Source organism: Bos javanicus, chromosome 19 (genome assembly GCF_032452875.1).
Source record: "Bos javanicus breed banteng chromosome 19, ARS-OSU_banteng_1.0, whole genome shotgun sequence".
NCBI lineage: Eukaryota > Metazoa > Chordata > Mammalia > Artiodactyla > Bovidae > Bos > Bos javanicus.
Window position 1 is genome coordinate 29,063,487 of NC_083886.1, and position 20,763 is coordinate 29,084,249.

The 20,763-nt window shown below is 47.3% G+C and overlaps 1 protein-coding gene across 6 annotated transcripts; it reads left to right on the top strand.

The window, feature by feature from the left end:
• Positions 1 to 9: 9 nt before the first annotated feature.
• CNTROB (centrobin, centriole duplication and spindle assembly protein) lies at positions 10 to 20,489 on the top strand. 6 transcript variants are annotated; one of them, XM_061389611.1, is made up of 20 exons: positions 10 to 155; positions 1,184 to 1,322; positions 2,099 to 2,183; positions 2,436 to 2,517; positions 2,995 to 3,151; positions 4,043 to 4,159; positions 4,381 to 4,497; positions 4,808 to 4,906; positions 5,933 to 6,169; positions 6,465 to 6,611; positions 9,368 to 9,501; positions 10,073 to 10,198; positions 10,383 to 10,545; positions 11,604 to 11,865; positions 12,729 to 12,883; positions 13,143 to 13,206; positions 13,384 to 13,554; positions 13,692 to 13,830; positions 14,301 to 14,373; positions 14,602 to 20,489. In XM_061389611.1, exons 3-20 carry the CDS (start codon positions 2,123 to 2,125, stop codon positions 14,725 to 14,727), a joined length of 2,430 nt encoding a protein of 809 aa, XP_061245595.1. In that variant the 5' UTR covers positions 10 to 155; positions 1,184 to 1,322; positions 2,099 to 2,122; the 3' UTR covers positions 14,728 to 20,489. The 6 variants fall into 6 exon arrangements, with proteins under 6 accessions (XP_061245595.1, XP_061245592.1, XP_061245594.1 ...); XM_061389608.1 differs by having other exon boundaries at positions 60 to 155; positions 646 to 1,322; XM_061389609.1 differs by lacking the exon at positions 10 to 155 and adding an exon at positions 162 to 762.
• The last annotated feature ends 274 nt before the right edge of the window (positions 20,490 to 20,763 follow it).

A 20,763-nucleotide genomic window follows, 5' to 3' on the forward strand; every position in this document is an offset into this window, starting at 1 on the left:
CAGTAACTCCGCCCCATACCTGCTTCAGCCAATCCGTGGCGCTGGGTCTGGGCATGCGCGTGTAAGACTCTCCGCTCCAGAAGCTGGAAGCGGCTGAAAGCACTGTATCCTGGGCTGGTGACGTCATCTGAGCGAGCGAGGCGGAGCTGCGGAAGGTGGGCGGGAGACTGCCAACGGTTTTGTGTTGGGAAGGGCGCGAGAAGAGGGGTCTTTTGGGTGTGGGCCTACCGGGTCTCAGGGGGAGGGGGCATTCCCTAGTTCCCACCTTGGCAAACTGCGGGGCTGAGGACTGGAGGTGTGGGAAGTAGTCGGAACGGGGTGATCGAGGTAGGGGATCTCAGGCTAGGCTGGAGCGCCTTGAAGCGTATTTTTTAGGGCCATCAGAGGGCGTGACTTGAGTGTTCCCAAACTTTCTTTTGGGGTAGTAGGGAGGGAGGGATTCTAGGGAGCCGTGCTGCGGCTTTCTTGCCCGGAGGGATCGGAGGGGATATACCAGAGAGTTGATCTTGTATGGAACGGGTGCATGGGCGAAGATGAGAGGTGGGGAGCGTGAGGTTCCTGCCTCGCTGAGACCGGAGCCAGTTGAGGGGCACATAAGACAGCTGGGCGGAAATTAGGCCCCTGTTGGATTTGGGTCCTTTTCAGTTTGCGCATTCTGGGTGTGAGAACGTAAGAGCTCAGTGGACTATGAGAGCCTGGCCCAGAAGTTGAACTGCAGCTTTCAGCGCTCCAGAGGAACTGCAGTGGTGCGCCTGCCCCGCAGTAGGTCTTCCATCCCCACCTTCTCCTCGCTGCACCCGCCTTTTCCACTGTTCCCAGGAGCTGTGGAAAGAAACCCATTTGTCCTCTCCCATGGCCTCTGGAACTGTTGGAAACCTTTCCTTTAACTAGAAAGGCTCCATACCCTCATTCAACAAGAATCCTTCGCTCGGAGTCTTCCTCTTTTCTCCCAAATCTTCCTTCTCCCGGTACTTACTCCCCTGGGCTCTCCTAAAGCAGAACCAGGAGTTCCCACCTCTGCTGTCTCCAGTTCTCTCTTCCCTGTGGTCATGGCAGCATCAGCTGCCAGCCCCACTTCACCCCTACGGGCCAAGGACCTCCTGAGTGAGTCATCAGAAGCCCCTGGGCTGAACCAAGTGTCCTCTGAGGTGACCTCCCAGCTGTATACTTCTTTGCACCTCAGTCGTCAGGCAGAGAGCACAGCCCGAGCCCAGCTGTATTTACCTGCTGCCTCCCCACCTCCCCATGAGGTGTTGGATGGCTTGGCCCAAGAACTGAGTCACAGCTTGTCAGTGGGATTGGAGAACAACGTGAAGAAAAAGGTGAGGGAGGTCTGTCTTGGACACCTCTAGGGTCTTGGGATTGGGGATGGTTAAAAAAAAAAAAAATAAGAGCTTTACTGAGATTTGAGCTCCTGTTGTTGGATTCCATAATTTCTTTTAACTACACAGTCAGCCATGCTTGTTCCTGTGAGCAAATGTTGATGAGAGTACTGCGCCCATAAGTTGGAAAATTGTGAGACTTCCTAACTTTTTTTTTTTCTTCAGAGACACCCATGGGGTAGGTTGCTGTGCTTTAACTGGGATGTGGGTACTGGAAATGAGGATAAGGGTTCTTCATCCCAAGAGGAAACTAGGGATTTAAGGAAAATATTCTAAGACCCTTTCATCTTGAAACTGTTTTGATTGTATGGTTCAAAATTTGGCATGTAAATCACTAAAACATAGTTTAATCAATTATACATGTTATAGAGAAGATAGTGTCAGATAGAACACATATCATAACCGATCTGCAGACTGGCTAGGCCTCCCAGAGTTTGAAGAACTGATAGCTTTGGACAGCAGAGTCTTTACACAGGGTATTTGCTCTCTAGTTGGAAGGAATCCTCACCACTCTTACCTTAAGATGCCCAGTTAATTCATTTGCATTACCTCTCTGGCTTCCATAGACAATTGAGTTTCTCCTTGAGTCAGTTATATTTTTGTTGCTTTCCAAGGTGTGAGAGTAAAAATGCTTGGGCCTTAGGGACCACTCAATGCCATCTGCCCTGGATGCAGTATGGATTATTGCATCTTATTTCTGCATTGTTTTTTTCTAGGATGGTTCCAAGCATATCTTTGAGATGGAGAGTGTTCGGGGTCAACTCCAGAGCATGCTCCAAACCTCACGGGATGTGGCTTATCGTGAGTGATTTTCTATAAAGGAGAACCTAGATTTAAGCGGTGGGAAAAAGTGGAGAAAGTTGCAGAATATATATGGGCTGGAGACCTAGACTCAGAGATAAGAGATTTCAGGAGAAAAGGCTCCCATTCTTAGGGAGAGAGGCAGGAGGAGTGGGTGAAGTAGAAAGGAAGGACCACTCCTCTTCTCCTTCAAGTGATCCCTGTTCCCATCCTTACCTGACCCTGGCTGTGGGTCCCTCTGGCTGTCTGCAGGGGATCCCCCGATTCCAGGTGCCAACTCTGAGAGACGGGAAGAGGACTCCTTTGACAGTGACAGCACAGCCACTTTGCTTAAGTGAGTTCTCCTTGGGGTTCTTCTAGCTGCCTTTCTCTCTTTCTTGGAAAGCCAAGTGTTCTATCGCTTAGTTCTCCCTTTGCTGCTTTTATACCTCTTAAGGACCTAAGCTGCTTGTCACTTAGCTTTCAGTTTTTACCCTTTCTTGCCTTTCTTCTATCCTGCTTACTCCTTTGGGAACATAGGCATCCACTGCTTAGTACCTGGCTTTCTAGGTCCTTCCTCCTCCAGAAGAATTAGCTCTTTTCTGCTGTGACTCGTGCTGCAGGGAGCATGGAGTAGAGGAAGGAGTAGTATAGAGTGACTCACAAAGCTTGTGTACTCTCTAGGGCTCTATCATTTCCCTATGTAACTTTGTGACTTTGGGCTTGGCTCGTGCCCTGAGTTGTAGTTTCCTTATTTGTAAAATGTCTGGAAATGGGACTCTGGGTCTCTAAAGCTTTCCCATCCCTACTGTTCTCTACCTAATCTGTTCAGCACCCGACCGCTGCAAGACTTGTCTCCATCCAGCTCAGCCCAGGCCTTTGAGGAGTTGTTCCCCCGCTACACCAGCCTTCGGCCAGGGCCCCCACTCAACCCCCCAGATTTTCAGGGACTGAGAGATGCACTGGATTCAGAGCATACTCGTCGCAAGGTGAGATATAAAGGCTTCCTTTTGACAGAAGCAAAGATTATAATTAGGGCCAAGTGCTAAAAGATTAAGGTCTTGCAAGCTAGGATTTTACTCAAATGGCTCTCCTGTGAGGAAAGCCTTATTTGACTACCCTGTCTAGGATGGCACACCTCCCCTCCAGGCATTCCTTCAGATCATTCTGTTATTTCCTTCGTATAGTTTATCAAAGTCTGGTATGTCTTGTTTGTTTCCCCTCTTTAAAACCTAAACTCCACATGGGTCATACCTTATCTTGTTCAGCAGTGTCTTCCTAAAGTCTAGAACATACCCAACACAAACAAATACTCTACATGTTTGGTGAATGAACAACACGTTGTTGGCTTGTGCAAAGCTACTGGTATAATGAGCTTTGTTTCTGGAGCCTCAGCCTATCTGAAGGGGGCAGAGAGCAGGATGAGGCAGAGGAAAAGTCGGAATTATTGGTCGTGTTGTCATTTTTGGAACCTTCTCTTCCTCTATTTTAAACGGCCTGGGCATGAATGAAAGGCTTTCCCCTTTCCCCTTGCCACACCGAATCACTGTGTCCGGTATGCTTCTTAAGGCAGGAGTAACTTCCCACTCTTTGCAGCGTGGACTACTGCACCCCTGCCGAAAGGTTCATGGAAGTTTTTCTCAGGAGATCTAGGAAAGGGAAGAGGCTGGAAACCACACCCCTGCTTCCTGAGGTGGTAGAGGAAGGCGTTGGAGATCTCAGGCTCTGGAATTCCTGACTCTCCCTCTTCAAACCTGTTCTGTTCTTGGGACCCAAGCTCCCTGTCTCCAGCCCATTTCCCCCATAGAGAAGCTGGAAAGTTTGGAGCTTTGGTCAAACTAAGGGTGGCAACACCCAGACCCCCTCACCTTTCTTCCCAGCATTGTGAGCGCCATATTCAGAACCTGCAGACCCGTGTCCTTGAGCTTCAGCAACAGTTAGCTGTGGCCGTGACTGCTGACCGAAAGAAAGATATCATGATTGAACAACTGGACAAGGTGCCAGGGGAGCAGAATGTGGGTGGGTCTCTCCATGGGGGGCACCAAGGAATACAGGGGGAGGCCAACCAACATTTGTTTGTTCACATTAGGAGTTGGGGGTGGGTAAGTGCTGGGTCTGCTGACCACTGGAAGAAGGTGGCTGTTGGCCCTGTTCCGGTGGACACAAAGAGGGAAGAAAAATTATTTGAAATTCTATGTGACCTCCTTCCTTTCCTGAGACCCTGGCCCGAGTGGTGGAGGGCTGGAACCGGCATGAAGCTGAGCGGACAGAGGTGCTTCGGGGACTCCAGGAGGAACGGCAGGCAGCTGAACTCACTAGAAGCAAGCAGCAGGAGGTGGGCAACCAGGATCACGAGGCATTAGAACCTGGGTCACCAATGGCTGGATCGGGGAGGAACCAGGGTTCCTCGAAGGTTGACCTCCAGCTTGCCGTAGCTAGCCTGACAATTCTTCTTCTGTGTCCTCTCCCTTCAGTGTTTCTGCTGTCAGACTTGCATGTTTGGTGTCTGCTCATCTCCTCATCCCTCTGGCCCCCAAGTCATTTAGTTAATCCTTGCTTTTAAACTTTATGTTGTTAATGATTTTCGAAGGGTGGCATGCAGGGATTCTCCTCAGTTCCTCCATCCTGTGTTCTCTCCTTGAAAGACAGTAACCCGCCTGGAACAAAGCCTTTCTGAGGCCATGGAGGCCCTGAGTCGTGAGCAGGAAGGTGCCCGACTGCAGCAACGGGAAAAAGAGACACTGGTGAGAATGCTCGCCTGGGTTAATTCCAATAAAGGCTGGTCATTACTTCTAGAGGGATATGGATTTTTTGTTTGTTTGTTTGAACCCATGGCATGCAAGATCTTAGTTCCCCGACCAGGGATTGAACCTGAGCCCCCCAAAGTTGGGAGCAAGGAGCCTTAACCACTGGACTGCCAGGGAAGTCTGGGGATAAGGCTTTTGGTGGATTGTGGGAGTTCATAATTTGAGTTGCACCAGAGCAAAGTGTGTTCATCAAAACACTAGTGCTGCTAGGTACTCTACAAAAAGTGAGCTCTGCCATCAAGCCAGTTTGAGAGACTCTGCAAATTGAATCCTCATTAGAATCATTTGGGAATTATTTTTAAATATAGATTTCTTGGGTCCTTTCCCTGAGGTTTTGATACATGAGGGGTTGGGGAATCTAAATATTTTCAGAAAGGTGTAGGGGTGAGACTTAGGTTTCTCATTGCTGAAATGATAAGATGATTACCCACATGAATTAGTAGCCAGGTTTAGAATTTCTTGCATGCATGATACATGCTTGCTAATGCATGCTGGGACTGACATTCCTAACAGTCCAAGAGTGCTGGTGGCAGCTGCTGGTTGGTAGTACATGTTTGTAAGGCTGAATTTTCTAGTCTTTGTGGAATTTCTTTTTGATGACAGTGGTGACAGCTATCATATATTGAGTACTTACTACAGGCCAGACATTGTGCTAAATGCTTTACATACCCTTTTAACTTTAATCCACATAAGGTGGACTGTAATGGGCCCACTTTACAAGTAAGGGTGGTGCCTTAGAACCCAAAATAAATGCAGAGCTGGGATTCAGACTGAGATTTGAGCCCAGGTCTACCTAATTCTGGTACAGAAACTCTTATTTACCATATTGACATCCTGTGGGCTTCTTAACTATTGCGTTTTCATGGATGTAATTCTCAGCCGGCACAGTGTGTGGGGGTGCGGATGCAGGTTGCTGGTCTCCTGAGGGCATGCTAAAATCTTGGTTTTCTCCTGGGGCTGTAGGAGGAGGAGAGGCAGGCTCTGACCCTGAGCTTGGAACTAGAACAGCAGCGATGCCAAGTCCTGCAGGAAGAACGGGATGAGGCCCGGGCGGGGCAACTCAGTGAGCGTCGACAGTTGGAGACACTGCAGGTGGCCCTCGAAGAAGAACGGCGGAGCTGGGCCCAGCAGGAGCACCAGCTGAAGGAGCACTACCAGGTGCTGCAGGAGGAGAGCCAGGCTCAGCTGGAAAGGGAGAAGGTAAAAGGGGCAGTTGAGGAACAGATGAAGGACAAAATAATTGAATGAGATGGATGTCAGAATACACAGTGTAGTGGAGCAGGAAGGAGAGTGAAGGAGAGAAGACTGAGAGGGTAGGGCCTGCAGGAAGGGCCGGGGGCATCAAATATACGGAAAACTGAAGTGTGAGATTCAACAGAGATGAGGAAATAGGTCACAGGTGAAGAGGAAGGGAGCTTGGGTCTTAGGGTATGGGAGGGTGAATCAGGGAGTCAGGAAATGAGATACAAACTGAAGTCTGATTGCCCTTTCCTAGGGGAACACCCAGAGGGAGGCCCAGGCCACCCGGGAGGCCCAGCAGCAGCTGGCCTTGCTGCAGTCTGAGGTGCGGCGGTTGGAAGGAGAGCTGGATACAGCTCGGAGAGAGAGAGACGCCCTGCAGCTGGAGATGAGCCTGGTGCAGGTAGGAGGCTGAGGTTCTAGGGGAGTGTTCCTGCTGGGGAGACAGAGGTCTGAGGTGAAGTGGCTTCAGGAGTCAGGGCAGACACTCCCATTTCTAACTAAAATTTTGGCCTTTATGGGTAAAACGTATGTTAGGGGCAAATTAATGAGTTTCTGAGAGACTTCTTTCCTTATTAATAGTTGACTTAGGGAGACACCCAATTTCTGGGTTAGAGAGGCCAGTTTTGAGAGAACACACTTTTCACTTGGCCCATTGAATTGGAGGGCTGACCACATGGAAACTAATTTATCATGGAGGGCCAAAGCTAAAGACATTAGTAAACAATTCAGTAGTAATTTATAAGCCCCTAAACTGGTGCCAGCCACATGCGTGTATGTGTGCATTCAGTAAACCTACTGAACAACTCCTGTGTGTAAGCTCTGGGCAGGGATAATCCTAACACAGTCCCAGCAGTAGGGAGCCCACCAGTTACATGGGGAGCTTGTCTAGCACACACATTTTGGAGTATGATTAATAATTTAGAAAAGTGTTAGTGCTCAGTCGTGTCCGACTCTTTACAACCCTATGGACTGTAGCCCGCCAGGCTCCTCCCTCCATGGGATTCTCCAGGCAAGAATACTGAAGTGGGTTGCCATTCCCTTCTTTAGAATTCCCGATCCAGGGATTGAACCCAGGCCTCCTGCATTGCAGGCAGATTCTTTACCACTGAGTCACCAGGGAAGCCCTAATAATTTAGAGTAAGAATAACTATTTTTAAAAATATTTGGCTGTACAGTGTCTTAGTTGCGGCATGTGGGATCTAGTTGTGTGACCAGGGATCAAACCCAGTCCCCCTGCAGTGGGAGCACAGAGTCTTAGCCACTGGACCACCGGGGAAGTCCCCTTTATATCTTATTTTGTCTTGCCTATTGGGTGTTTATTTTTCTTTCCTTTCTTGTCATCTTTTAGAGTCATTATTCTCATTTCACTTTTTTTTCAGTCAGCTTATTTTAAAATCTTAAACTCAGTTTCTGTTTAAATTCTCAAAGTTAATTTATCAGATGTAAATATCCAAGACAGAAAGGAGCCATCAATTCTATATGGATGGGTCAAGGTAGTCTTCCCAGAGAACTCTAAAAAATATTTTTAAGATATGAATAAAAGTGATCTGTAATACAAGTTCAAGTGTACAGAAGTACACAGTATCGGTTGCCTTCTCATATCATATCACTTTGTGTGTATCCTTTCAGAACTTTTTCATATGTGTTTATGGGCTGGTGCTTTTTAAAAAAAAAAAGTATATATATATATATATATTCACTGCAACTTGTTTTTACCTTGTAGTATATCATAGACATCTTTCCATGTCAACACATTCAGATGTACATCATTTTTTTTAAAGAATTATATTGCAATTAATGTATGAATCATCCTTTTGATGAGAAATTTACCCTGATGCCAATTTTTTTTTTCACTATTAAAAAGAACACTGGGGACTTCCCTGGTGGTCCAGTGGTTAAAAATCTACCTTCCAATGCAGGGGATGAGGGATGAATCCCTGGTCCAGGAACTAAGATCCCACATGCCACGGGGCAACTAAGCCCATGAGCTGCAACTAGAGAAGCCTGCACACTGCAATGGAGACTCAGCACAGCTTAAAAACAGACAAAAGTGCTGCATGGAATTCCCTGGCCGTCCAAAGTTTGGGACTCCACGCTTCCACTGCAGAGGGCACAATTTGTGGGTCAGGGAACTAAGATTCTGTAAGCCGTAGCACGGCCAAAAATAAATAATGCTGCAGTGAACATCATTGTACATGACTCTTTGGCATTCCTTCTGAAGGATAGATTCCTTAAAGTGAAATTGCCAGCTCAGAGGGAGAGTATATATCATTAAGATTTTCCATTAAAAAATTTGGGGTGGGGATTAATTTATAATGTGTAATCACTAAGTCACTATGTTGTATACCTGAAACTTAAAAAGTTAGGTAATGAGATACCTAGAACAGATAAAATCCTTCGTGGAAACAGAAAGTAGGGTGGGGATTGTTAGGGGCTGGGGAGGGAAAATGGGGAGGAGCTGTTCAGTGGGTATAGAGCTTCAGTTTTACAAAATGAAATTTCTAGAGATCTGTACCACAATGTGAGTACACACAATGCTACACTTTAAAATGGTAAGTTTTGTATTACCTAAAAAGGTAAGCTTTGTATATGCTTCTTACCATAATGTTTAAAAATTAAAAAGAATTTAGGTAATTGCAAGGAATTAAAAAAATATTTTTTTAAAAAGCACGAAAAAAACATTTGTATTGTCCAAGGTCATGGTTTTAAGGAAGAGAAACCGTTTTCACTCCTTGGGGCAAAATTCTCTTTCTTTTGTCCCCTCAGACATACGAGGGAATGTTGGTGCATGGATCTTTTTTTTTTTAATCTCAGTTTTATATATTTATTTTACTTTACAATATTGTATTGGTTTTGCCATACATGGACATGAATCCGCCATGGGTTCCCAATCCTGAACCCCCCTCCCACCTCCCTCCCCATCCCATCCCTCTGGGTCATCTCAGTGCACCAGCTCTGAGCATCCTTTTTTATTTATTTTTTTTATTTTTTATTTTTTTTAAACTTGGGAGCCGGAAAGAACTTTATTTTTTTTTTAGTTTTTTTTTTAATGAGCATCCTTTTTTAATCTACCTTACATCCTCCATACCCTTCTAAGCCCAAACAGAATGGAGCTGATGATGACCTCCCCCACCCACCCACTTGCTTCACTCCCAGGCCCGGTATGAAAGCCAGCGGATCCAGATGGAGTCGGAGCTGGCGGTGCAGCTGGAGCAGCAGGTGACCGAGCGGCTGGCTCAGGCACAGGAGAGCAGCCTTCGGCAGGCAGCCTCCCTGAGGGACCATCACAGGTGCTTGGAGCTCGCCGGCTGCGGCCTCTCCACAGCCGCAGCAGGTGGTGGGGGTGGACCACCCAGACCCTTTCAGATCCGTTTACCGGCTTCCAACACACGGCTCCTGTCTGTCTCTCGGGGGAAGACCTGCCTCCGGTTCATAGGCGAGCCAGACCTTCTTGGGGATTTTCCGCTTTCCCTCCATAGGAAGGAGCACTTAGCCAATAACTGATGGCTGCAGGAATACCAATTTCTAGCTCCCTAGCCCCTGGTGTGTACAGTGCTGAGCTGAGACCTGCAGCACGTGCAGACGTGCCCTTCTCCCTTCCTTCCCCTACTCTCCTACCAGCTTTTTTTTTTTCTGGAAATGCTTCTTAAATGAACCACCTTCACGTAAGTCCTCATTTAAGTGTCTGCTTCTAGGGAACCCATTCAGCCGTCCTGAACAACCCCGCCCTCCAACCCTGCCAGGGCAGGGCTAGCTGGCTGGCTTGCTCGCTCACTCTCCCATGCACACATGCTGACTTTTTCTTACTGGATGACTTCCTTCTCCATCTTCAGTCCTTTCTTCTCACCTGTGTTCTCTCAGGAAGCAGCTGCAGGAGCTGAATGGACAGCACCAGCAGGAATTGTCTACCCAGTTGGCTCAGTTCAAGGTGGAAATAGCAGAGCGGGAGGAGCGGCAGCAGCAGGTGGCTCAGGACTATGAGCTCAGGTACCAGACCCTGGAGTCTCCATGTCAGGCCTTGGTCCCTTCCCCTGCAGCCTTGGTCTCTTCTGCACTGGCCCCAACTCCTCTCACAATTTCCTGTGTCCCACCTTTCCTTGTGGCCTTTCCTGTTGTCCGAGTCTCTGCTTTCTCCAAGGCCCGACATCACCTCTCGCATGTTTCCTCTCAGACTGGCCCGGGAGCAGGCGCGAGTGCGGGAACTGCAGAGTGGGAACCAGCAGCTGGAGGAACAGCGGGTGGAGCTGGTGGAGCGGCTGCAGGCCATGCTGCAGGCCCACTGGGAAGAGGCCACCCGGCTGCTCAGCACCACCACCCTGCCGCCCCACCCCCCGGTAGGCCGTCTGGGTTCTGTTTAGACCCCTTCTTGGGACATCTAGCTCCCTCCCAAGGAGAGTCCGAGTTCAGCTCCTAGGACCTGCGTTAGGAAAATTCTGTGAGCTTTCCCAAAGAGTAACTATCTCATCAAAAGCCATCTTTTTGCCATGGCCGCCACTTCCCTAGACTGGCCCCACAGCACTGGGCACCAGCCTCTTCTCCCAGCCCAAGAGAGGGTAACACATGATGCTAGTTTTGCCAAAGGGCAGCTGAAGTAATTGTGATGGAAAGAGTCCGAAATTGTTGCTCAGTCCTGCCCTAGAGGAGTCCTGCCCTAGGGGTTCTCAACCCTTGCCCTCCTTCTGTTGGCATCTCCTACGTCCTTCTTTTACCAATTAAGTTTTTAATATTAGCTAAAATATTTTTGGGGATAGATAATAATATGCACATAGTAATTTTACAAAACAAAAGGGACATCCTCAGTGGTCCAGGGGTTAAAGCTCAGCCTTCCAGTGCAGGGGCACACGTTCAATCCCTGGTTGGAGAGCTAAGGTTCTCACATGCCATGCGTGCAGCCAAAAATTTTAAAGCATAATGAAATAAAATAAAAAAAAAAACAAATTGTTCAAAAAGGTATATGGTGAAAAGTAATCTCCATACTATGCCTGCACCTCAGTCTCCTGGTTCCTCCCCCAAGAAGCAGCAGCTGTTACTGGTGTCTTGAGTGTATCCCACCCCCAGCTCCACCCCGCCACCCCGCACAGAAACATTGCCCTCTATACACAGTTGTATGACTTATTTAACCAAGTGTTTGTTGGTGGATATTAAAGTTGTTTCCTGTGTTTTGCTTCTACAAATAGTGCTGCAGAAAATGTCATTAATATGTCTTGGTTCAGTATACCTATACAGTTTCTAGAAATGGAATTGTAGGATCAAAAATAAGCGTTTTAAAATTTGTCAGAAATTTGATAGATGTTCTCAAATCCCCTTCTAAGGACGTTCTACTAATCTGCTATCTTATTAAAGTGTCTGTGGCACGTCTCATCTGTTTAAGTGCATCCTCTCTTGTGCCCAGGTTCCCCCCGCCGGCCCCTCCAGCCCTGGGCCGCAGGAACCAGACAAGGGGGAGAGGAGGATCTGGACGGTGCCCACCATGGCAGTGGCCCTGAAGCCTGTGTTGCAGCAGAGCCGGGAGACGCGGGAGGAGCTGCCTGGGGTGCCACCGCCTGTTCTCTGCAGCCCCTCCCCAGATCTTAGTCTCCTGCTAGGCCCCACTTTCCAGAGCCAGCATTCCTTCCAGCCTCTGGAGCCAAAGCCGGACCTCACGTCATCTTCAGGTGCCTGGGGACAGAAGTCACCGGGTTCCCCTTCCCCGCACTGACTGTCTCTCTCTTAACCTAACTTCCTGTCTGCTGGGGGCCTGAGCATTCTATTTCCCAGATGTCTTAGTGACTGTCCATTACCAGGAGCAGAAATCCACTCTAGTTGGTTAAAATACAGGCAGTTAGACTCTAGGAAATGGGACATATCTGTGCTTAATGAGAACCAAAGTTGGCACCAGGGGCTGTTGGGAACAGCAGAGCTGTTCCTCCTTGCTCTGGGCCTACCTGGGCTCTTCCTCCACTTCTTCCTCTTGAATGACCGGCCCTCTCTCCCCCTTGGGTTCTTGCTCTTGCTGCTTTGATTTGCACATGGCTTTGAGCAGCTGTGACACTGACTCTAGCAAGACTCTAGACAACCCGCCTTTGTTTCTTGGGTCCAAGTTTAAAGAGAGGCGGTCTGGTGGGTTGGTAACTTCCTCAGATCAGCCGATCTTGAGTTGTGACTTGGGTGCATGGGGTGCTCTGTGTGGTGAAAATGAGACAACCCAGGTTGAAGTAAGCACGAGGGCATGTTCTGGTGAAAGAGCCAGAACATGTCTGTTTATCTTAAAGCATTCTGTGCTGTGGCGGGATTTATCCATTCAGCATCCAGGGACCACAGCCTTCCCCTTCTGTCTACTTTTCTGTCTTAGAATTCAGCTGTGCCCAGCTCCCAGTTGCCTTCAGTCCTTCCCTCTCCAGCTGTTTTCAACTGTGATCACCTTCTAGCCGCGAAGCCCCACTCATGTGTGACAGGCCCCCTCCTTCCAGGCCTTGAGCGAGCTGCCTGGTGGAGGACCCCTCCCCCTACAGCACACACCCCCTGTTTCACTGTACAGTGGAGGCCTTCTCTGCAGTTGGGACCTTCCATCCGGATCACCGGGCAGAGCGACCATTCCCTGAGGAAGACCCTGGGTCTGAGGGGGATGGCTTCCTGAAGGAAGGCCTGCCGCCCCCTTCCCAGCTGCAGGGCCTCAAGCATTTTTTGCACCAGGTGAGAGGGCCCACCTGTCCCATCTTGCTTTCTCTGTCCCTTCCTCATTTTCTCTTTCTACTCTGAGAGGTGAGGACTCTGGCCTTTTAGGACTAAGACTTCATCCCAGTTTCTGCCTCTCCCAGTCCCCCTTATTTCTGCTGCAGCAATTCCTTCTGGAACTTAGGAGACCAGCTCCTACCTCCCTGCTGCTTCCTGCAGACCCTGAGGTGTCTTTCTTCAGTGGTCCTCAGGGAGCCCTACTGTCTTATCCCCCCAGCTGCTGGAGACTGCACCCCAGAGCCACGAGAACCCCTCCGTCGATCAGCTTCCCCCTAAGCCAGGTGAGCGCCAACTCTGAAGAAGTTTGGGGCTGGGCCTGAAAGAGGCAGGAGATCCACTTACCAGGGCTAGGTCTTCAGGAGCTGGCAAAGGTTACAAAGCCCCATGAAGGCTAAGGCTGTTGGGATTCCTTGGCTTTTGCCCCATTTCCTCATCCTGAATCTCATTCCTTTGGCTAGGTCCTCTGACTGCGCCATCTTGGGAGGAAACCCCTCAGGTGCCACGCCTCCCGCCCCCTGTCCATAAAACTAAAGTTCCCTTAGCCATGGCGTCCAGTCTTTTCCGGGTCCATGAGCTTCCCTCGGCCCCTTCACAGAGCGGTGGTCCCAGTGGTGGCTCCCCAGAGAGAGGTAAGCAGGTCCTGGTTTACAGGTAGGTCTCAGGTGTGGAGCCGGTACCTGGAACTGAAGGCCCTTCTGGGCTCCGGGAGCTGGAACAAGGGCTGGGGCCAGCCCAGGATGATGATCATTCCTGATGTGTGTCTCAGGTGGAGATGGGCCCGCATCCTCAAGGCAGCTGATGGAAGTGTCTCAGCTGTTACGACTTTACCAAGCTCGGGGCTGGGAGGCACTACCTGCCGAGGATCTGCTGCTTTACCTGAAGAGGCTGGAACATGGCGGCGGCGGGTACCACCCTGGGAGGGAAGGGAGGAGGGACTGGGTGCAAGGCATCTAGACTGTGAACGGGAAGAGTGTGGAGTGTGTCTGTTGAGTAGTGTCTTCTGCCCTTTTCTGGGGAAGAAGTGAGGGTGCTTGGAATCTCCTCTTCCTCCATCTCTCACCCTTCCCCACCTTTTCTTTTATCTCTTCTTTTCTTTTTGGTTTGTTTTTCACTTCTTAAAAAAATCTCTTCTGCATGTTTTTCTACTTTAATTTTTCCCTCTTTACCCTGCAGCTCAGAACTGAGAGTCCTAGGACTGTGATGACCTAGTATAACTCAGTATGTGACTCCACTCATGTTTCCTCTTATTGGATCCCCGGGTCTATCTTGTTTGTTATTATTCTTAAGAGACAGCACCAGGAAGTAGTTCTTCTCCCCGAGTGTTGGGGAGAGTGGGGAGCAGCTGCCCCTCCTCATCCCCTCATCTGTACGGCAGGACTGACAGCCGAGGGGAAAATGCCCCCAGAAGGAACACAGACTCCCGCTTGGGTGAGATCCCCCGGAAAGAGGTGAGGAAAGCAGGGCTGGGTGAAGGGATGGGGGGCTCTCACTGACTCATCCCTCGCCTTCCACATGATCGCCCCGACCCCACTGACCGGGCTCCCATTTTCTGTAGTGTGGTCCTTCCCCTTTGCTGTCTGACTCTGGCCTTCCCCACACACAACACCTTTCCTCAGGAGCAGGGTACTGGGAGGACATAACACTGAGTTTTTCTTCTCTCTCCCTTCAACTCTTAGGTTCCCTCCCAGGCTCTCCCTCGGCGCCTCGCTGTAGCCCCTAAGACTGACAAACCTCCAGCTCGAAAGAAAAGTGGGCATCCCGCCCCTGGTGGTGTGAGAAGTCGGGGGGGAATCTGGAGATAAGCCCTTCACCTTTCTCTTCCTTGGCCTCTTCTTATTTTTATTATTATTATTTTAATAAATCAGGTAGTCTGTATTAGAGTCTCTGACTCATAGGCACTCGGAAAAGGGAGGATTTCTAGGAAACCACTTTGTGAAGAAACCTCATTCTTCTCTTTGAGTATGTTTTTTATATGTTTCTATTTCATATTCTGTGGAAAAAGACATGACTGCTTTGAAACAAAACAGTCTGTGGCTAGATTTCCAAAGTGTAGGTGAGCGAAGGCTTGGTGTTTCCAGAGTAAAACCTACAGAGTGACTAGCTCTGGTCGGTTGTGGAATTATTTATTTTCTTTTATATATCTCTGTATTTTCCAACTGTTCTGAAACATATATGTGTTACTTAATAATCAGAAAAACACTTTTAATTAATAAGTTATTATATAAAGAGTTTGAGTAAAAATGTGATATTGGGAAGACAGTTTTCTCTTTCAGGAGCAGATAATTCTTTCAGTTGTGTTAGTAGGATCCTAACTGTTAGATTCTGCTCCAGCCAGCCCACATATTATGGCTTCACTCTTCTGGCATTGAAATATGTATAAAAGACTAGAGTGCTGGCAAGGGAAAACAAGGCCATGATTGTGAAAACTTTCATCCTCATACCAAAATGAACAAAGAGAAACAATATTAAAGAAGAAAATGAGATTAGTGTGAAACTATGAAAGGCTGTGAAGAAAGCTGAGTGCCGAAGAATTGATGCTTTTGAACTGCGGTGTTGGAGGAGACTCTTGAGAGTCCCTTGGACTGCAAGGAGATCCAACCAGTCCATTCTAAAGGAGATCAGTCCTGGGTGTTCATTGGAACGACTGATGCTCCAATACTTTGGCCACCTCATGGGAAGAGCTGACTCATTGGAAAAGACTCTGATGCTGGGAGGGATTGGGGGCAGGAGGAGAAGGGGACAACAGAGGATGAGATGGCTGGATGGCATCACTGACTCGATGGACGTGAGTCTGAGTGAACTCCGGGAGTTGGTGATGGACAGGGAGGCCTGGCGTGCTGCGATTCATGGGGTCGCAAAGAGTTGGACACGACTGATCGACTGAACTGAACTGATGAAAGGCCCCAACTTCATAGTACAAACCCTGAAAAACCCATAGAACAATTTAGATGAAACTAAAGGATGGTGCCTTGGGATCTTCCAGCTTCAGAGCACAGTGCTGAGTTGGGGTGGTGGTAAATATGATTGCAAATGGCCCGGTCCTAGGTGGGCGTTTGAGGGACAGAGCTTACTGGATTCTGTGAGGAGGGTGGGGTTCTTCTATGTGTCCCTAAATTATTTGGTTAGCTCCAGGACAGACTTGACAGAATATAGATTCACATACTGTTTTATAGTAACAATAGTCAGCCCTCCATGCCCTTGGGTTCTCTATCTGCAGATTCAACAAACTTCGGATCAAAAATATTGGGGAAAAAAAATTACAGAAAGTTTCAAAACGCGAAACTTGCATATGCTGCACACCAGCAACTAACTTTTACATAGCAGAAACGCTGGACTTGAAGAAACACAAGCTGGAATCAAGATTGCCGGGAGAAATATCAATAACCTCAGATATGCAGATGACACCACCCTTATGGCAGAAAGTGAAGAGGAACTAAAAAGCCTCTTGATGAAAGTGAAAGTGGAGAGTGAAAAAGTTGGCTTAAAGCTCAACATTCAGAAAACAAAGATCATGACATCCTGTCCCATCACTTCATGGGAAATAGATGGGGAAACAGTGGAAACAGTGTCAGACTTTATTTTTCTGGGCTCCAAAATCACTGCAGATGGTGACTGCAGCCATGAAATTAAAAGACGCTTACTCCTTGGAAGGAAAGTTATGACCAACCTAGATAGCATATTCAAAAGCAGAGACATTACTTTGCCAACAAAGGTCCGTCTAGTCAAGGCTATGGTTTTTCCAGTAGTCAGGTATGGATGTGAGAGTTGGACTGTGAAGAAGGCTGAGCGCCGAAGAATTGATGCTTTTGAACTGTGGTGTTGGAGAAGACTCTTGAGAGTCCCTTGGACTGCAAGGAGATCCAACCAGTCCATTCTGAAGGAGATCAGCCCTGGGATTTCTTTGGAAGGAATGATGCTGAAGCTGAAACTCCAGTACTTTGGCCACCTCATGGGAAGAGCTGACTCATTGGAAAAGACTCTGATGCTGGGAGGAATTGGGGGCAGGAGGAGAAGGGGACAACAGAGGATGAGATGGCTGGATGGCATCACTGACTCGATGGACGTGAGTCTGAGTGAACTCCGGGAGTTGGTGATGGACAGGGAGGCCTGGCGTGCTGCGATTCATGGGGTCGCAAAGAGTCGGACACGACAGAGCGACTGATCTGATCTGATCTGATATAGTATGAGATAAGTAATCTAGAGATGATTTGAAGTGTTTGGGAAGGTGGGGACTTCCCTGGTGGTCCAGTGGCTAAGACTCCCAATGCTGGGGGCCCCAGTTCAATTCCTAGTCAGGGGGCTAGATACCACATGCTGCAACTAAGCATTCCATGTGCTAAAATGAAGACTGAAGATCTTGCACGCTGCAACCAAGACCTGGTACAGCCAAATACTTTTCAAAAATAATAAAGTGTCCAGGAGGATGTGCACAGATTATAATGCAAACCTTTCGTTGTTTTTTATGTAGGACTTGAGCATCTGTGGATGTTGGTATCTGCAGGGTGTCCTGCAACCTATGCCCTACTTTGGATATCAAGGGACCACTGTATTTTCTTCCACCTTAAAGTAACTTTCTAGCTCCCAGGGGAGGAAAGAGGAGAAGATGAAAAACCCACGAGCAGCAGGTGTGCTGGTTCTCCTGCTCCGGCTCAAGGGGACAGCTTGTCATCGGTCCTGCCTAGTATCCTGGCAGGGAAACAAGAGTTGCACCAGCTGGGGAACTTTTCAAGGCCAATCTCGACTCACTTTTGGAAATGTTTGCTTTTCTTTTTTACCTCAAGTGCCTAGAATTATTTGACCAAACTCTGTGATTGATGGCATAGTACCAGCATTGGGAGGAAATAGTTTTATACCATTTTTAAAAACTGGCAAAATGAACACCCAGTCGTACCTCATTATCTTTTGGATTCCAACCTGCCACCCTCAGTCAACGTGCCCTACATTTTTCTTGACATGAAGGACGGTGTGGAGAACATTTCCCAGCTCTCCAGAACTAAATCAGAAAAGGGCACAGTGCTGACTTAACTATTTTGTAAGCTAGTTATAGTAAGACAACTTTGATTTTTTAAAAATATATTGTGCCCCCTTTAAAAGTCTGTTTCTTCACCAAAACACAGCAAGGAGGCTGAGGAGGAGGAGGAGAAAACCCAGTCAATCACTTTCTTCCTCCATAATCATCTTGAGAATGTTCTGAGAGGCGAAGAAACCAAAAGGAAAGATTTGGGGAGCTCCATAAAAGCACACATACAGAGAAGTTGGGGACAGTCTTTAAACTCTGGCCACCCTTGGTGCAGACATGTGGTGTGGGATTTTGTCTCCTGAGAACTCCCACAGCTGTTGGGGGTGGGGCTAGGGGTGGTTCCAGTGGAGTATGTGAGAGTGAAGGCGGAAGGCTAAGATGCTGTAAACAAGTCCAGTGGCTTTGGGCAAGGTTTATTTCCTGGGTAATGGTCCACAGCAGTGGGATAGTCCTGGTCCATGTGGCCGCCTGGGTCTCAGATGTTTTCCATCTTGTCACCCAGCTGTCCCCAGATCACTGTCACTGTGTGTGCTGTTGAAGCAAGAAATGGTGAAGTGTCCTGTTACCATGTAGGACTCTCAGCTGGCAAGAAGGAGAAAGAGCCACAGGCAATGTATTAAGACCCCCCCCCCCATACTTGGAAATGCCATGCATCAATTTTGCTCATATTTCATTGGTAAGACCTTGGTCACATGGCCATGTCTGATTGCAGGCAAGACTTGGAAAGATAGCCTAGCTGGCTACCATGTATACATGGATTGATTACTCCATTACCATGTAAGTGCTAAGGAGAAAGAGAGAATGGATTTTGGTGCTTGCAGACAGCTCTAGGGAGTGGGACCTCAGTGAAAGTAATTGCTGGGACAACCCAGGGTCATCAGTATTGACTGAGTGTGCAGATAATGAAAAAGCATGTTGGACATATGTAAATTAGTCCAAGCTGCACAATTGGTCAAAATAGCCCCTACAAAACAGAATCAAGGAAGGAAAAAGGAGAGAACTTAAATTCTAACCAGGATTCTTTTTGAGAGAAAAAATATGGAAAAGAGAGAATAAGAGATTTGGGTTAAGCTAGCTTGAGAGACTTCTGTTTCTAGAGTTTGAGCCTCAAGTAAATATTGATAGTAAAGGATTATAATCCATTCAATAAAATAAGAAATCATGGGTCCACACAGATACAAGTAAACTACAAGTTTGGGGACTCCCTGGTGATCCAGTTAAGAATCCACCTTCCAATGTAGGGAACTTGGGTTCAACCACATGCCATGGGGCAACTAAGCTAAGCCCTGAAACCAGAGAAGGCTGTGTGCCACAACAGTGGTCCTGCGTGCCACAGCTAAGACCTGACACAGCCAAATACATTTTTTTTTTAATTTTTTAAGTTTGACAAGGTACAGGGTAATTACACAGTTGCAAAGTACATCCCGAGGCTTCCCAGGTGACACAGTGGTAAATAATCTGCCTACCAATGCAGGAGACGCAGGTTCTAGCTTTAGATCAGGAAGAACCCCTGGAGGAGGAAATGGCAACACACTCCAGTGTTTCTTGCCTGGAAAATCCCATGGAGAGGGGAACCTGGCAGGTAACAGTCCATGGGGTCACAGATTCAGACACTACTGAACATGCACACACACACAGCACATCCCTCAAAGTACTAATTACAAAGGGTAACTTCTCTGGCCGAGCCACCTTCATCAAGTGATCAAAGTGAACTTCACCAGTATGGGTCAAATCTAAATCGTGTGCAGCCTGAGAAGATGCCAGGAGAAAAGAGCATCTGGCCAGATTTCTGTTGAAGGTCACAGCCTGAATTTAATTATGAAGAAATGGCAGACGAGCATTAACTGAGAGACACCCTTCAAAATCATCGTCCTGTCATTTTCAAAATTGTCAGTCATGTAAGTCAAGAAAAGCAACCGCCACAGACATGAAAGCCGAACATGGCACGTGATTCTGTACTAGACCATTTCTTTATCCAGAACTTCTTTAGGACGATTGGTGGAACTTGAAAAAAAAACTCTGAGGATTAGATGGTAATGATGGGTCAATGTCAGTTTCCTGATTTTGATGTTTGTCTGTGGTTTTGTAGGAGAATCTCCTTGTTTGCCAGAAACAAGACTCCAAAGTATTTACAGGTGATGAGGCTTCCTGTTGGCCACTTGCTCTCAAATGACTGAGGAGAAAAATTTATTTGTATAGTACCTGCAACTTTCCTGTAAAGTTTGAAATTATTTTTTAAAAAACCCAACCAGTTTTTCAAATACCATTTATGTAGCATCATATACTTAGAAATTTAGCCAGATAATAAAACTTCTATAAAGGAAAAACTAACCAAGGCAAAAATAAACTTTGTGCTATTTAGGAATTATAGGGTAAGGCTAAAAAAAACCCAAAGAAACAGTATACACCAAATTCAGGATGGTGGTAACCCTGCGGGTGTGGGAGAAAGTGATGTCACAGGGAGGACCCACACAGCAACATGAGGGTGTAAGTGATATTCCACTTTTTCAAATAAAGATGTTTGTTATTGTGCTTTATAATTCATGCACACAGAGTGGTTGTATTTTTCTTGTATATCAAATATTTCATAGTAAGGAAAAAATACATGATGTTATTGCATTTATAATAGAAAAACCATATATGTATAGAACCATATATGTAAAACTATGTGTGTGCATCTATGTTTATAAAATATATAGAGAAAGGACTAGAAAAATACTAACAAAAGCAAAATGCCTTACAAATTTATGTTGAAGCACATGTCAAATTTTATTAAGTTGTTGACAAGGGAAAATGGGAAGAAAAAAGTATGCCAGCT